The sequence below is a fragment of the Elephantulus edwardii genome, unplaced genomic scaffold, assembly GCF_000299155.1.
Source record: "Elephantulus edwardii isolate Elephantulus edwardi_28Jun2011 unplaced genomic scaffold, EleEdw1.0 scaffold00024, whole genome shotgun sequence".
In the NCBI taxonomy this organism is placed as follows: Eukaryota; Metazoa; Chordata; class Mammalia; order Macroscelidea; family Macroscelididae; genus Elephantulus; species Elephantulus edwardii.
Window position 1 is genome coordinate 11,551,984 of NW_006399774.1, and position 18,180 is coordinate 11,570,163.

Below are 18,180 nucleotides of genomic sequence, written 5' to 3' on the forward strand. Positions count from 1 at the left end.
CTCTCTCCCTCTCTCCCTCCCTCCCACAACCCAGAATGCAAAGCAAATCAGTGTGTGGGTACTTTGTACAGTCTTCCCAGCCCGCCCTGTATGTGCCCACAGGGACACTTGCTTGTTTAAACACAAGTGTCCCCACCGCGCCGTGTCCCTTATGCCTTTTGTGTGCCGCCTGCTACTGCGGTGGTCTTTTCTTGGTGGTCAGTGGACTTCTGCATCTTTAAAGTTGATTCCATCCATGCCAACTCAGTGAGTGTATCCAGGTTCTGAGCTGTGTTTCTAAAAAGGCTTGTTGGAATGCGTGACCAGCTACTGTGAACAACCCTGTTACTGCTCCATAGCCACAACGTGAGGGTTCCGCCAGCGACCAGAATGTTCCCAGATAAGCAGGTCACTAAATGTGCTTTTATTTGCTTTAGAAAATTTTTAGTGAGAACCCACAAAGAACTGAAGAGGAAGCCTAGTTAAAGCATGGGTGTCGGCCCTCCACCTTGTCCCGAGACTCCGGATCGAGTCCACTCTTAGGACCAGTGTGGTGGGAGGGTGGTCATTAGAGCACAGGGAACAAAGGCCTTCAGGGATTGGAGGATGAGTCTGCCAGCCACGCTCGTCCTGGGGTGACAGCCCCACTGTGGGGTCCAAGTGCTTGACAGGCTGTGTGTGCCCACAGAGAGCAGAAGTGTGACGCCGTGGGCAAGTTCACCAAAGCCATGGACGACGGTGTGAAGGAGCTGCTGACCGTTGGCCACGAGCACTGGAAGCGCTGCACAGGACGTGAGTGATCCCCGTGCCACCCCAAGGTCCCGGGTACCGACCGTGGTCTCCTCCAGCCTCAGACAAGTGACAGGAAATCCGCACTAAGAACCCAGCTGACCACACCTCAGTCAGTGCCTCCCATCCGGGTCTTGGCATCTGTGCAGGTGGAATCACTGCTTCCGGTTTAACACCATGATTTTGGGTTTTAATCTTCACTCCTTTGAGAAGATACGGATTTCACGATAGTATTATTTAAAGGGAAATCCACAGTTGACGGCAGCAAGTGTATAAAGAGGTCAGACTGTGCCACCTGCTGGGTGAGGCAGGCCTGCCATGCTGTGCCTCCTGCTTGGGGAGATCCTTGAGGCTTGGCTTTACTTGCGCTTCTTCTGCAGTGTAGACGGGCACCTGCTCAGCCATTTACCCTGGTCAGCCCCGGTGCCAGATGGCCCAGGTAGAGAGCCCTGGTGCAGTAACAGCAGAGCCTGTTCCCTGTGCCCTCCCAGCCCAGGTGACTGCAGGAACCAGCTGTGTCACTGAGGTGACCACAGAGGCCTCGCCGTGTCACCGAAGTGCTGGGTTTATCCCCTCAGGGTTTTCCTCCCAGGACATCATCCAGCCCTCACTGGGAACGCAGGCTCTCATGTCCCAGTAAGAAGATGCCTCCCCATGGGGGGCTGCCCACCCATCGCTGAGAGCACCTGGCCTTCTGTTGAGACACAATACGGGAATATTACTGTTGTCTGAGGATTGCTGCTGCTTTTTTTCTTTAAGACATTTTTTGTATGAGTAAACATTATAGTCACATCTCTTGAAGGTATTATGAAAATCTAAAGCTTACAATTTCTTTCAAAGACTTAAATCCCCTGTGTCTAGGTCCCATCGGCTGTACTTTCCATGTGATCGCTGTGATTGAACTTAGAGAACTTTGGCTTAAGACTGTCCTTCTCGGGATTCAATTCAGACGTATTTCCCTTCTTCCATTCTCTCAAAAAAATTGTTAAAAACTCTAGTATGGCGAGCTCTGGTGGCCTAGTGGCCGGAAACTGCACTGCAATCCCAGAGGTGCGTGGTTCAAATCCATCAGATGCTCTGCTGAAGAGGGTGGAACAATCGCCTCCTGTACCAGTCAGATCCAATTTGATGGTACACACATTTTAAAAAAAGACAACAATAAAAATTCAAAAACAACAACAACAACGAAAAAAAACAACAACTCTAGTATGTTCTGTATGGCGAGGCCCACAGGTTATAATTTTCATTCCAGATCTGGGAGCAAAAACTAAGATCTAGTGGTGTAAACAGTTTATTTCAGCTGTTAATTATGATTAATTGAACTAAAATTCCTTCTCTGGAACTTAAGAACATTTTTGTAGAGTAACACTCAGTTTTGCCCTGTTCGATGTCTCTGGCTTGTAAACACTCCAGAAAGCAAAGCCTTCGCTCCCTCTGAGCTCCACTGCACTGGTCTGTAAACCTGGCTGTGTGAAGGTTATATGGAACACTTAAAAATTTCTACAAGTTCTAAGAAGCAGGCTTCCAGAAACAATTCCATCCAGTCATCTAGTGCCTGGCCATTGCTCTGTGCCATCAAATCGGAACTGACTCATAACGAGCCCTCCAGCCGGTTTTCAAAGGCAGTGAATTGTGCAGGAGGGGACTGGCCAGCCTTCTCCCGCAGAGCATCTGGTGGATTTGAACCACGGGCTTTGGGGATTGTAGCACAGCATCTTAGCACTACATCACCACAGCTCCCTAATGCCCAGCTATTAGGATCTGGAAAAGGTTCAAAAGCAGCCACTCTTCAAATTAACCCTCGAACCAGAATTTTCACTCAGGAAGGAACCTTAGAGAGGACCCACTTCTCGTACAGATGAGACAGCGCGGCCCCTCCCTGGGCCCCTCCCCTCCCTTGTCTTTGTCCATCCAGCCGCGCTGTCCCTCTGTCCCTGTCCTCTCTTAATAATCACTCACAGGTGCATACAAGACGCAGCGGGGGAGGCAGTGTCTTTGGGGTGACAGCACCAGTTCCTCCACTCCTTAGTCAGGTCACCTTGAGAATTGCACTTGACTTCAATGAGTCTTATTTTCTGCTCCATAAAATGAAAGTGGGTTGTTGCCTGGTGGGAGGAGGACAGTCAGGTAGATGAGGTGTGAAGTGGGGTGTCGCCTGGTGGGAGGACAGTCAGGTAGATGAGGCATGAAGTGGGGTGTCGCCTGGTGGGAGGACAGCCAGGTAGATGAGGTGTGAAGGTGCATTGTCCACCTTTGCTCAGCTTCTAGCTCAGTTTCCGTTTGCACGTTTCTTCTGCTGGATGAAGTGTGTGGGCTTCTGAGCAATGGCTCCCACCCTTCACTGACCCTTAATGTGTGAAGAAGTTGTTTTGACATCACTATTTCCCTGAAGAACACAGGTCCTGAGTCCCTTCAGATGTTTTGATTATGAAGGCGGTCACATTCAGAAGCCGCGACTCCCACGTCCATTGGCTTGGATGGTGACAGTCCCCTCCTCTGTCTTGCAGCATTACCCAAGGAGTACCAGAAGATAGGCAGGGCCCTGCAGAGCCTGGCCACCGTGTTCAGCTCGAGCGGCTACCAAGGTAAGTCCCCGCTCCCCCGTCCACTGTGCTCGCGAGTCCTGGTTGCACCTCCCATGTCCCTCAGGCCCTGCAGACCAGCGCTGACCCCACACTGGGCCGCCCCACGCTGGCCCGCCCCACGCTGGCATAAGGGTGTCCAGAATGCTGCATCCTGACCGTTGTAACTTCCCCTCATCACCTTGGAGAAAAGCAGAGCAGTGTTGTGGTTTGTGTTTTCTCGCATATTTACCTGCCTTTCTTTGCTTTCCGATCCCTTGGATTTGTTTTACTGTAGCACTAGCTGTAGTGCCCTTTGTTCTCTGTTTGCTTTCATCTCTCTGTTAAATTCTGTAGAGTAAAATCTTGCTGTTGTGAAGCCCATTGTTGGCCAAGGTTGTTTGAAGGGACAGAGTTAGGTCAAGTGAAAAATGCATGTAGCTGTACGTGCTGTAAGCTCCAGATTGGGCACAGAAGGAAACTTGTGGGAAAGAGAAATGTCCCCAGAAGATTTCAGAAGGGTGGCTACAGGAGGGCTCAGAAAAGCTTTAGCCTGGCTGTCCTGTGCCAGTCCTACTCCAGGGTGGCCACAATGTTGACAGAAGGAAGATTCTCTGTGCAGAAATCCGTTGGCTGATAAAGGATGATGAAAGTGGGACAGGGCTGTGTGCAGACTCCACTAGATTAAAGGATGCTGGCGGTGACCTCGACGGCTTCAGCCTCCCAGCAAACAGGCAACGCGGCATTGAGCAAGCTTCTGGGTCTGATTGCTAATGTGAGACCAGGGTCAGAGGGGCGCATTAACCGTTACCCCAAGTGTGGGGACCTGGACACCTTTTCCACAGCTGGTTCTCAGTGCTGCTGTAACAAAGACACAGTAAACCATTGGCTCGAGCAAACAGTTTTGGGGACCAGGACTCGTGGGGTTCTGCTTCGTCCACTCCAGAAAGTTCTCTCAAGACTGGCAGCTGCAGGCGTCTCTGAGTGTTACATGCCTGTTCCAGGATCTTCTCATGGCCTCGTCACCTCTGAGCCACACTCTGCTCTGTAAGACGCTGCTCTGAAGACATTAGGGTTGTTGTTATGTGCCGTTGAGTCACTTGCGACTCATAGGGACCCTGTGTACAACAGCCCTAACCCCTGCTCTATCTTTTGCCAGTCACATTGCCTCCAACACACCCATCCCGATTACCACCTATCCCAGTCACTGAATCAATCCACCTCATAGAGGGTCTTCCCCTCCTGTGCAGTCCCTCCACCCTCCCAAGCATGATGTCCCTCTCCAAGGACCGGTCTCTCCTCACAATGTCCAAAGTATATTAGACGGAGCCTCAGAATCCTTGCCTCCAAGGAGCCACCCGGTTTAACCCTTTCCAGGACAAATCTGTTTGTTTTCCTAGCAGTCCATGGTATTCTCAATACTCTTCTCCAGCACCACAGCTCAAAGGCGTCAATTCTCCTTCTATCCTCCCTAGTCATTGTCCAATTCTCTGAACATAACAAGTGACTGCAAAGACCATAGCCTGTATCAGATGCACCTTAGTCTCCAGAGTGAGACCATTGCTCTTTGGAAAGGTCCCTAACAGCAGACTTTCACATCGCAATACGTCTTTTAACTCCAAGGTGATGTCGTTAATATCGTAAACTATTCCTGTTTGCACAGTGACAGCAGCGGAGGGACTGAGGCTGGCAGAGCCCATGAGGGTGGTGTGGACAGGGCAGAGCTTCAGTATGTTGTTTACAGGGTCACTGGAAGTCACATTGACTCAGTTGCACCTAACAGCAGCATTTCCAAAGAAGGTTACGTTCACAGGCACGGAGGTTGTACTCTTGGGGGACATAATAAAAAAAGCCCCAAATTCATACCCACTGCCTCAAATGGATTCTGACTCGTAGCAGCCCCGTGTGACAAAGGGCACGTGCCCCAGAGGGTCCCCACTGCTGCTGTCGTGGCTGGGGCTTCAAACCCCTGACCTTTCTGTTCACAGCCGTAGCTTCACTACCAGGGCTCCTCTTAAATTCATAAAACAGGGAGGTGAGGGGATCCTGTAGATTTAAAATCACATCAGCTCTGTTGTGGATTGAGTGATGTTCCCCAGCCCCTCAAGATGAGTCAGATTCCTAGCCTGTGATGTCGTTCCCTTGATGAATAGAGTTTTCGCTGTAATGTTAGCGAGGCCTTTACTGTGTGTTGTAAACTCAGCCACTTCTAAGTGGAAAGAACCAGTTAGGCACAGACATAGATGTGGGGACAGACGTAGCTGTGGGGACAGACGTAGACGTGGGCACAGACATAGATGTGGGGACAGACATAGACATGGGGACAGACGTAGGCGTGGGCACAGACGTAGACGTGGGCACAGACGTAGACGTGGGCACAGACGTAGACGTGGGGACAGACGTAGACATGGGCACAGACGTAGACGTGGGCACAGATGTAGACTTGGGCACAGACAGATGTAGATGTGGGCACAGACATAGATGTGGGGACAGACATAGATGTGGGCACAGACATAGACGTGGGAACAGACGTAGACGTGGGCACAGACATAGATATGGGCACAGACGTTGATGTGGGCATAGACATAGATGTGGGGACCGACAGACATAGACGTGGGGACAGATATAGATGTGGGGACAGACAGACATAGATGTGGGCACAGACGTAGATGTGGGCACAGACGTAGACGTGGGCACAGACGTAGACGTGGGCACAGACGTAGACGTGGGCACAGACGTTGATGTGGGCACATAGATGTGGGCACAGACATAGATGTGGGGACAGACGTAGACGTGGGGACAGACGTAGATGTGGGGACAGACAGACATTGATATGGGCACAGACATAGACGTGGGGACAGACGTAGACGTGGGCACAGACATAGATATGGGCACAGACGTTGATGTGGGCACAGACGTAGATGTGGGGACAGACAGACATAGATGTGGACACAGACGTAGATGTGGGCACAGACGTAGATGTGGGAACGCTTGCCCTCCCCGCCACTGCCTCTGTTCTGACCCCCGTGACCCCACGCAGGGTTTCTTCGAGGGCAGTCGTGTGAGAGGACACTGTCTGTCCTTCTGAGGAACCACTGGAAGGTGATGGCCTTCAGTTAGCATGTCTGCCTACCAGCCAGACCACCAGAGCATCCAGAAGACAGGCATTGGGGTGAAACGAGGATTCTCCCCGAAGGGCCAGAGAGGCTTCCGTAGGGCTGTTGCTGTTACGTGCCGTCAAGTCAGCTTGCAAGGCTGCTGGCAACCCTGTGAACAACGGCTGTGGCCCCGTCCTGTGTCCTGCCCTGTCTTCACCGTCTCCGACACATTGTGGACGCTGTCCTGTCCTCATCCTCTCTGACTCACTCTGGACCCTGTCCAGTACTGTGCTGTCCTCACCGTCTCCGACACACTGTGAACACTGTCCTGTCCTGTCTCTGACACACTGGGGCACATTGTTAGAGTCACTGTCCATCGATCTAGTTGAGGGTCTTCCTCTCTCAAAGCAGGCCCTTCACCTTTCCAAGCGTGATGTCCTCTCAGGACCAGCCCCTCCTGACAGCTTCCCCAATATATGTGAGACAGCTTCACCACCCTTGCCTCCACGGTGCACCCTGGTTTCACATCCTCCAGGAAGTTCTCTGGGCATAGGGCTAGCCCCCTGAAATTGGGCTTCTAGCCTCCTAAAGTGGGAGAAAACAAATTTCTGTTCAGCAGATCCCCTCCTTGAGCTGTTTGCGTTAGGGCAGCACTGAAGGACCGAGCCTTGTGCTGTGGGGCGTGTCTTTACACCCAGTGCAGGAACCTCCTTGCGAGAAGACTGCTCCCTAACCTGCTTGAAGGAACGCGTGTCTTGGAGGGGATAATAGTGGTGTCCTGATTTCAGAGTCCTTACAAGGACAGATATTTAGGGCTGAATTGTCATCGGTCTAGGGATTTGGCAGCAGGGATTGGAGAGCCTTGCTGGAGAAATAGCCTTGAGCTGTGTCTTGTGAAGCTGGTGAGAGGTGGATGGGGATTCCTTATACCATGCTGCTGTTTAAAATGCTTGACATCTTCTCTTGTAAAAATGTCACATTAAACAAGTGAAAAGAAAATATGTATGAGAACTTCAAACCGTGATAAAAGTGTCTCCTTTTCAGGTGAAACAGAGCTCAATGATGCGATAACAGAAGCAGGAAAGACCTATGAAGAAATCGCCAGTCTCGTGGCTGAGCAGGTACCATGAGCTTAAATCGCAGTTGAGGATAAGATCCTGTGTCCTCTCATCTACACAGCTTGTTTAAAACATAAGAAAAACTTTGTATCCATTTACAGTAGAGACCCATTCCTGTGTATCTTTGTTAACAGTGTTTGATAGTGTTTCATAGGCTAAGCTACAGAGGATAGATAATATGTCCTTAAGAAATCTGAATGAGGCAAGCTCTGGTAGCCTAGTGGCAAGAAGCTGCACTGCAATCCCAGAGATGCGGGGTTTGAATCCACCAGACGCTCTGCCAGAAAGGAGGACCAATCTCCTCCTGTACCAGACCAGTCAGATCCGATTTGACGGTACACACACAAATAATTAAATAATTGAAAAAAGAAATCTGAATGAGTAAAATCCAATAATGATACCCTTTTTCCTGTTTTAGCCACTGTCACAGATTGCAGTGTTAGCCCCCGAAATATGTGTCACCTTGGCTAAGCTAGGCTATGTTGTCAGGATTGCCCCTCGTTTTGTGATCTGACACAATTACAATGACACACCATGTTTTATGCATCTTGACCTCTCTGAGGCATGTTTAGGTTTTGATAAATACAAGGTGAGTTTAGAAGAGACCGTGGCACTAGGGATGTCATTGCTAATGTCCAATGGCTGTTCACCAAAAGCAGAGAGTACCAGAGGAATGTCGGTCTATGTTTCATTGACTATGCAAAGACATTTGACTGTGTGGACCACAAGAAACTGTGGCTAACCTTGAGAAGAATGGGAATCCCAGAACACTTGATTGTGCTTATGCAAAACCTATACTTGGACCAGGAGGCAGTCATCAGAACAGAGCAAGGAAACATTACTTGGTTCAGAATCAGAAAAGGACTGTGTCATGGATGTATCCTGTCTCCATACCTTTTCAGTCTGTATGCAGAACAGATTATTCAGGACCCTGGACTTTATGAGGTGAAATGTGGCATTGGAATTGGAGGAAGACTCATCAACAACATGGTTATGGGAATGACACAACCTTACTTGATGAAACTAAGGAAGGCCTGAAACATTTACTGCAGAGGGTCAAAGACTATAGTTTGCAATATAGATTGAAACTCAACAGCAAGAAAATGAAGATTCTCACCACTGGGCCAATTATCAGCTCCATGATAGTCTTTTGATTTCCTGACTGCTGGTTCCAAGAGTGTTGACTGTACAACTGAGCATGTTGAAACTGTTAATAAATCTCAATCTCTTCACCATCTAATTGCATTAGGAAAAGCCCCTCTTAGAGACCTCTCCAGAGTGTTGAAGAGCAAGGATGTCACTCTAGAGACTAAGGTGTGCCTGATCCAGGCCATGGTCTTCACAATTACTTGCTATGCATCAGAAAGCTGGACAGTGACCAAAGATGACAGAAGAATTGATGCCTTTGAGTTGTGGTGCTGGAGAAGAGTATTGAACATCCCATGGACTGCCAAAAGAACTAAGAGATCTGTCCTAGAGAGGGTGAAACAAGGCTCCTGCTTGAAGGCAAGGATTATGAGACTCTATCTCACATACTTTGGACATGTAGTGAGGAGGGACCTGTTATTGGAGGACATGATGCTTGGAAGAGTGGAAGGACAGCTCAGGAGGGGAAGACCCCAGATGAGATGGATTGACACAGTAACTGAGGTAAGGAGGTAATGAGAGACAGTGAGATTGGCTCGGGATAGAGCAGATTCACAGCTATTATGCATAGACTCACTATGGGTTGCAGTCAGCTTGACGGCACATAACAAGAGCAATGACACAAGGGAGCTCTGGTGGCCTAATGGCAAGAAGCTGCGCTGCAAGCCCTAAGGTACATGGTTCGAATCCACCAGATGCTCCACTGGAGGAGGGGCAATCTCCACCTGTGCCACTTGGATCCGATTTGATGGTACACAACAAGAAAGGGGGGAGAAAAGCAAAAAAAACTAAAAAAGAACAATGACACAAAGTTAGGGTAGGATGCTGCACCCTCACTCTGGTCACAGCCCTGGTCTGATGGAGGGGGGATTTTTAAAAGGAGAGAGATGCCCCAAGAACGAAGAGCCAGGAGTAGAGTGTGTCCTTCGGAAGACGTGTTTCAAAGCTTGCAGCATCACAGTAACACAAGCCACCAACAGAGGAGCCATGGTGGGTGACACAGGAAGCGTTGGAAGGGGATGAGAGGAATGCGCGAGCCCCTGTACCAAAAAGAAGCAAGTGATGCTCGGCCGTTTCAGGAGGGTTGAGTACCAGTGATGCTGAAGTAAGACGTCCAGGCAGCGCTGAAGGCATTAACAAGATTCAAGGCTCCAGGAACAGGAATGCCAGTTCTGGATGTGATCACACATTGATGCTAAGGAATTTAGAAGTCAGCTACCTGCTAGCTATCTGGCCTACCAATTGAAAGAGATCTGTACTTCTGCTGCTGCAAAGAAAAATGTTCCAACAGAATGTGAACATTAAAAGGCAAAGCATTGGTACCACAAACAGATAAAATCATGGAGATAGTTCAAGAACATGGCTGTAACAAATATTTAAAAAATTCAGAAAGGTTGGAGAATTTTAAAGTTGCCAGTTAAAATAAGTACTACATTATTTTTTTTTTTACTTTTCTTTGCTGAATTTATCCATTGAACTACATTGACTTTATTTGTAAACTAGGAGTAGTAAATAAGGGGCTTGGGTTTTTTTCCCCCTTGTCCTGGTGTGTCTACTTGCCATACAGTGGTAACTTGTTGCTGTGAGGCTAAACACTGTGACACTGATGTGTCAGATGCGTTAATGGCTGGTTACCCAATGGGGACAGTGTGGGGTGGAGCTCCCCGATTAAAACAAGCTTGGAAGGAGGAGTAGCATCCACTTCTGTAATAGCTTGCCTCCGGAAACCCTATGAACCTGGACAAAGGATGAGAGAGACACACAAGCGTTGAGGTCTCTCCTTCATAGGGTCTCTATGAGTCGCCTGAGACTTGATGGCACGTAACAACAACAAAATACTGTGTTTTGGGCCATATCAAAATAACTAATCTGACTTACCAACTTAATTAACACTTGATGCTGTTTTCTCATTTCCTTTGCACACACCCCGTGCTCAGTTGTCACTGTTAGGTCCCAAAGTCCAAGTCACGGTGTGAAAATACGCATTCTGTGAAAATGCAGGCTAACGCTGTCACGTCACAAATGGAGGATGGTGACATCACAGCCTAACCGCACACTTCACCCTTCTGTCACTGCCGAGCCCCTGAGCCACGGGGCTGCCACCGTCACAGCAGCGTCCCGTCACCTTGCTCACAGCAGCGTCCCCTCACCTTGAACTCTGCATCTGCTGATGCCAGGTGCTCATCATAAATGCACACAGTCGACAGATAGCAGAGTTTCTAGTACTGACAATCTAGTATAAATACAAGACGGGACAGTTGGTGAGCACTAAATTTGTAGTCATTTGGAGATGCTTTTCTTTCAGGAAAACTAAACTGAATGTTGAAAACTCAGTAATTGGATATAGTACATGGTGGTGGTGGTGGTGGTGGTGGTGGTGATTATGTGCTGTCGAATTGCCTGCGACTCATAGCAACAGCCCTGTCCTGAGGCAGTCTCCCTGTCTCAGACACACTTACCTCATTGCCCCAGTTAACTATTACACCATCTCATCTGGGTTCTTCTTTTGCACTGTCCCTCCACCTTTCCAAGCATGATGTCCTTCTTTAAGGATCGATCTCTCCTGGCCACATGCCCCAAGTATGTGAGATGGAGCTTCAGACTCCTAGCCTCCAAGGAGAAACATGGTTTCATCCTCTCAAAGACAGACCTATTTGTTTTCTTGGCCACTCAGGGTACATTCAAGACTCTTCTCCAGCACCACAGTTTAGTCCTCATATAATCATTTTTCCTTTGGTTTTTCTTAATTTTTCTGTGATTGACAACCAACCTATCTCTCATTTCAGCCAAAGAAAGATCTCCACTTCCTAATGGAATGCAATCATGAATATAAAGGTTTCCTGGGCTGCTTCCCCGACATTATTGGCGCTCACAAGGTAACTTGGTAGTTAGAACTTCACAGTGAGGGACCCTCCACCCCCATCTCCCGCCTCTCCTTCTGCCCCGGCGCTTTCTGTCATCACCGGACACACTTGGAACATGAAGTGTCCAGGACACATTTCACCATGAGTGGTTTTGTGTTTTCTTCTTCTCCACACAAGGGTTATTTCTAAGTAATTTTAAAATTAAAAAAAAAAATACTCTTTTACACATGTAGTTGGTAAGATACCAATAAAAAATAACTAGGCTTTTGAAATGCAGAACAAGCCTGTGAATGGTACTGTCCCTCACCTGTGAGGCCCTATTAATCTCCTTGGGCAAATTGTACTCAGACCCTTCCTGGGATCTGACCCTGAACCAAACGAAGGGGGTCTTAAATACCATTCCCCCCATCGTCCCACTGCCTCCAAGTCAGCTCCAGCCCTGAGTGGCCCTCCATCAGACACTCCCATTCCCTTCACATCACCTCCACCCCACAGTGGCCCTCCATCAGACTCTGGGGCTGTAAATCTTTGTAGAGGTAACTACCCCTCTTCTTCTCATGGAACAGATGGTAGTTTCGAACTGCTAATCTGTCCGCTTAGCACTTAGCACAGTGCCATCAAAAACTCAAACTCAGTGCCTTCTACTTGGAGTGGACTCTGACCCTGCAGCAGGTTGTCAGAGGCTGTAACTCTTGTGGGAGGGGCTCCCCATCCTTCTCTCCCAGAGACACCAGTGGATTCCAAGCCCCTGCCTTTGGCTCCGCAGCACAACTCCTTCCCCACGAGGCCATCAGAATGCCTTACCAAGGCTCTTACTTAGAATGAAAGTGATCAGTATTGTCGAGTGGCAAGGAGCTGCACTGCAGTTCCAAAGGCATGAGGTTCGAGACCACGAACTGGAGAATGGGCAGTCTCCTCTCCTGTGATTAACTGCCTCTGAAAACCCCCTGCAGGGTCAGCTATGGGTCAGTGCCAACTACGGTACACACCAGCAGTTGTTTTTATAAGTTTATTTATATTCATGAAAGATGCTTATAATTGCCATCATAAAGGGTTTTCAACTGAGTGAAAAGTTGTTGGGTGATAACATTTCATTCGGTTCTGGTTAGTTTTTCTTTCCCTGTTTAAAAAGCCGTGTATTCCCTCAGAGTCCTGGATGCTCTCCCAACCATCACCCTGTCTTGTGTTAGCTTTTCACAGCCAGGTCTCCACGGGGGTCTGTTGGTAATGCTGCAGGCCCCAGGACTGGCCCAGGGTGTACTGTGGTAGAGTCTGGCTCTTTGACTTAAGTAGCACGATGGGGCAGCCTTGGTGAATGAGAGACTTTGAACCAGTCAGAAAGCTTCCTGTGCGCTTCAAACACTTGACTTTGGAGGTCTTAGTGCAGCAGAGTGAGAGCCCAGGCTTGGAGACAGACGTGGTGCCGCAGCCGTGGGTGAGGAGGGTCCAGGTGCCGGGTGAGGGTCCAGGCCTGAAGCCACAGCTCTGGGTGAGGGTCCAGGCGCTAGGTGAGTCCAGGCCTAGAACTAGACGTGGCGCCACAATGCTGAGCACTGGGTGAGGGTCCAGGCCTAGATAGGCTGGACATGGTGTCCACCACGCTGAGCACTGGGTGAGGGTCCAGGCGCTAGGTGAGTCCAGGCCTAGAACTAGACGTGGCGCCACAATGCTGAGCACTGGGTGAGGGTCCAGGCCTAGAGCTGGCAGTGGTGCCCACCACGCTGAGCACTGGGTGAGGGTCCAGGCCTAGAGCTGGCCGTGGTGTCCACCACGCTGAGCACTGGGTGAGGGTCCGGGCCTAGAGCTGGCCATGGTGCCCACAGTGCTGAGCACTGAGTGCGGGTCTGGACCTGGAATCAGATGTGGCGCCGCAGCCCTGGGTGCTGGGAACGGCGGAGCTCACCCTGGTTCAGACAGGAGCATTCTGTGCCTTGTGACGGGAAGGATCTTTTTGCATCTTCTCCAAGCAGATAACAGGGTCTCGCTGCTCAAGAGACCTGTTCTTGTGACTGTCTTGGTTTTCACCAACCCCACAACTTTGGACTCAGCGTGGCCTTCCATGGGATTTCTGAGGCTGTACGTGTTTGTAAGAGGAACTGCCCATCTGTCTCCGGAGAACCCGCTGGTGGGTTCGAACCACCGAATGAGTTAGCACCCTGATGGCATAATGCGCCGTGCCAGCAGAGTTTGCCTTTGAGCCTCTCCAGGCCCCTCTGGGTGTGAGCGATGTGACGCCGTACTGGTGCTGGAGTGAGCCGACTTTGGCAGCCTTTATACTTTCCATCTAAGTATCGATTGAAAACTGATTCCCTGCGTTTTGCCAAAGTGTCAGACTCAAAGTTTCAAGCAGCACAGGTAAGCAGCAGCTTGTTTCTAAGGAAGACGGGCAACTCTGGTGCTACGCGCTCTGGTGGCCCCTCAGCAGGGACCTTCTGCAATCTTCTCTTGTTCACGGTCCGGTGTCCACCCACTGCGGCCAGTAGGCCCCGACGCACAGCGACCCTCCATCAGCTTTCTGAGACTTGGAGTGCTTGCTGGGGGAGGCTGCCTGCCTTCATCCTGCGGAGCCCCCAGGGGATTCAAACCACTGGCCTTTTAGTTAGCAGGGCCACTCAGTGCCCGCCACACCTCCGAGGCCCTTACCTACCGCAGTGGCAGTCCCACGCCCTGTCCCACAGATCGCCTGCTGTCCGCTCTGCTCTTTGGTGGGAGCATAAAACTAAGTGTACGCTTACCTGCTGTTAGCTTTGTTCCGTCACTTAGCTTTTGTTTCCAAGTGACTCGAAGGAAACTCAGTTTAGATGCTTCTTTGCTTCTTATTGCAGGGACATTTCCTGTTCAGTAGCAGGTCAGTTATAGAACACGTTAGCCTTGTTCTGTTTGCAACCAGTGGCTGACCCTCTTGGCCTTGTTGTATGAACACCATTCGCCTTTTCTGTTTCACAGGGAGCAATAGAGAAAGTGAAAGAAAGTGATAAGCTGGTGGCCGCCAGTAAGATCACCCCGCAGGACAAGCAGACCATGGTGAAGCGGGTTGGCACCATGTCCTACGCGCTGCAGGGTAAGACCACGGACGTGAGAGAGGCCCTGCAGACGTCTCCTCCCAGGAGAGTCTCGACGTGCACCTGTGAACAACAGGAAACTAAGAGCCAGTGTAATCTCTTCTCTGGAGGCCCTGTTCCCGTGTTGTGAAAACCCATAATGTCTGTTTACTCTCTCGGCATCTGTGGCCAGCACAGCACAGAATGGCCGACTGTTTGAATGGCTCACTGTTATTTCTGAGAGAAGGAGGTTCCCTGTGTAACTGTTACAGTCCGTACGTGTCCTTGTGCTTGATTCAGTCCCGGAGTGATGGACTGGGAGTCAGAAGGCAGCCTTGTAGACGTGTTATAACTGCTAGTGCAGACCCGGAATCAAGGGCATCCGACTCGCAGTGACCCTCAGTGACAGGCAGACGTGACCCTCAGTGACAGGACAGACGTGACCTCTGTGACAGGACAGACGTGACCCTCTGTGTCAGGACAGACGTGACCCACTGACAGGACAGACACGACCCTCTGTGACAGGCAGACGTGACCCTCTGTGACAGACGTGACCCTCTGGGACAGACAGACGTGACCCTCTGGGACAGACAGACGTGACCCTCTGTGACAAGACAGACGTGACCCTCTGACAGGACAGACGTGACCCTCAGTGGCAGGCAGACGTGACCCTCAGTGACAGGACAGACACGACCCTCAGTGACAGGACAGACGCGACCCTCAGTGACAGGGCAGACGCGACCCTCTGACAGGGCAGACGTGACCCTCTGTGACAGGACAGACGTGACCCTCTGTGACGGGACAGACGTGACCCTCTGTGACAGGCAGACATGACCCTCTGTGACGGGACAGACGTGACCCTCTGACAGGACAGACCTGACCCTCTGACAGGGCAGACGTGCCCCTCTGTGACAGGGCAGACCTGACCCTCTGTGACAGGCAGATGGGACCCTCTGTGACAGGGCAGACCTGACCCTCTGTGACAGGACAGACGTGACCCTAGTGACAGGACAGGCGTGACCCTCTGTGACAGGCAGACGTGACCTCAGTGACAGGACAGACGTGCTGCACCAGGTGCTGAGGCTTGAATCTTCACAGAGTCTGTGGAAGCCGCCAGCCGCCTCTTTCTCCCGCAGAGCAGATGGTGAATTCAAGCCGCAGCCCGGTATTTCATGCACTGCACCACCAGGTCTCCTTGTCAGTATGCAATAACAACAACAGTCTGGCCTAGTGGTAAGGAGTTGCGCTGGCAACCCTGAGCTATGCAGTTCGAGTCCACCAGCTGCTCAACTAGAGAAAGACGGGCAGTCTCCTCCCATGAGATTTACTGCCTGTGAAAACCCTGGAGGGTCAGCTGTGGGTCGGTTCTGACTCGCGGGTGCTCCACAGCCATGGGTTTCAAGGTGTTTAGGATACAATGACAGTCGTCTTTGCGAGAAAGTGCTGGGTTACCATACTGTCTCCTCGTCCCTTGGCAAAGTGGCTTGCCAGGACCTGGTACCACTGAAGCCACCAGCTTCTGGTCAGGACGGAGGATTGACCCCAGCCAGCCGGGAGTCCGCATGGTATGGGGAGCCTGGGGCCTCACTCTTGTCCCGATTCTGGTTGCAGCCGAGATGAACCATTTCCACAGTAACCGGATCTATGATTACAACAGCGTCATCCGCCTCTACCTGGAGCAGCAGGTGCAGTTCTACGAGACGGTGAGCACGCGGGGGGAGGGGCAGGGGGCGAGGGGCACAGCGGTCAGATCACCCTGGCATGTGCTCATTTATTCTGCCTTTTTTAAAAACAATGGGATTTTTTTTAATTCCCTTTTTTTTATTTTATTTTATTTTTGTGTGCGTGTACCGTCAAATCAGATCGGACTGGTACAGGAGGAGATTGTCCCTCCTTCCCCGGCAGAGCATCTGGTGGATTTGAACCGTGTGCCCCTGGGATTGTAGTTGCAGCTCCTTGCCACTAGGCCACCAGAGCTCCTCCTTAAATTCCTTTTTAAGGAGGGGTTTCAGCTCCTGTCTTCAGGCCCCAAGAAGTCCTCATTGTGTGACTGTTGTCCCTGTCACGGCCTCTCTGTCCTCTGCTCTGTCAGGGGCCAGTGCCTGGCACTGTGCAGGACACCACAGGCCTTTGTGTCAACAAGGCCCCACAGAGGACAGTGGAAAGTGAGAGGACATGTCAGGACGTCCATTCAGACGGAGGACAGTGATGGCAGGTGGCTGCATTGGTCCTCTGTCCAGCATGTCTGTGGTCACTGGAGTAGATGGGAAAGAAGGGCCTGTGACGTTGAAACAGGGACCCAGAAACCTGAAGTCGTAACCTTCCATCTGAGCGTGCACTGACCACCACGGCCCAGCATCTCCCTCCTCTGTGCTGTGGTCCGGTCCTGTGCCCCCTTGAGTGATGGACCCACCCCTCCCTCCAGCCATCACATTGTGCAACCCCATGATTAAGCACCTCCCCCACTTGGACCTGCATACTCATTCTACAATCATGGTCTTACACAGTATTTGTCCTTGTGGGACTGAGTTAGTTCACTCAGCGTAATGCTCTCCAGTAATTTGCAAAGTCATTGCACCTGTGTGCTGCCTAATATTCCATTGTGTGAATGTACCATCATTTCTCAGTCCATTCCATCATGGTTGGGTGCGAGTGTTCCTTTAAAGGGCAACTCTGAATAATGATTTCACTAATAATGCCATCATAAATGACCACACGGAACCCTGTCCTTTCAGCTGAGGTCTGGGCTTTAGCATAGACAGCTGTATATTGCTCAACTTGAGAGCCAGGGGTCACTTTCCTATAAAACAGAATCACCAGCAGCATGGGACACAGCTAACAGTGTGTGCTGCACAGACACAGGGACAAGGCAGGGAGTGGAGGGCATGTGGCCTGCTGCCCAGCCCTACGTGAGGTAGGAGTCCAAGAAGGGATGGACCCCACCAGCCCCCCTCGTCTGAGGGAGGGAGGCCTGATGCGGAGCAGAGTCAGGTTTCCTCAGCTCCCTGGGGCCTGTGCTTGTGGGCCACTCATGGCACCTTTGGAGCATTCACAGGCTGTCCCTGACAGCAGGCCAGAGCGGGGCCGTGGGATGGAAGGGACGGCCACCAGAGAGGCAGGGGTTTAGCACTTAACTCTGGTGATCCCTGAGTCCTAGAGCGGTGACGAGAAGTGGCCAGCTGTGACTAGCTGTAACCAGCAGTGACTAGCTGTAACCAGCAGTAACCAGCTGTGGCTAGCTGTAACCAGCAGTGACTAGCTGTAACCAGCAGTAACTAGCTGTGACTAGCTGTAACCAGCAGTAAGTAGCCATGACTAGCAGTAACTAGCTGTGGCTAGCTGTAACCAGCAGTAACTAGCTGTGACTAGCTGTAACCAGCAGTAAGTAGCCATGACTAGCTGTAACCAGCAGTAACTAGCTGTGGCTAGCTGTAACCAGCAGTAACTAGCTGTGGCTAGCAGTAGCCAGCTATGACTAGTTGTGACTAGCAGTGACCAGCTGCGGCCTACAGAGCCGACCGGGCGGCCGTCTCACGTTTCTCCCCTTCCCCCTCCAGATCGCGGAGAAGCTGAGGCAGGCCCTC

At 50.8% G+C, this 18,180-nt stretch overlaps 1 protein-coding gene across 1 annotated transcript in view; it reads left to right on the top strand.

Moving 5' to 3' along the window:
• Positions 1-18,180, top strand: part of SNX9 (sorting nexin 9) — a 110,260-nt gene that overhangs the window by 87,750 nt on the left and 4,330 nt on the right. Inside the window, exons 15-21 of the mRNA XM_006882811.1 lie at positions 668-771; positions 3,276-3,353; positions 7,472-7,548; positions 11,478-11,567; positions 14,502-14,616; positions 16,208-16,299; positions 18,154-18,174. Coding sequence (XP_006882873.1) covers positions 668-771; positions 3,276-3,353; positions 7,472-7,548; positions 11,478-11,567; positions 14,502-14,616; positions 16,208-16,299; positions 18,154-18,174 — 577 coding nt within the window. The remainder of the gene's footprint in view (positions 1-667; positions 772-3,275; positions 3,354-7,471; positions 7,549-11,477; positions 11,568-14,501; positions 14,617-16,207; positions 16,300-18,153; positions 18,175-18,180) is intronic.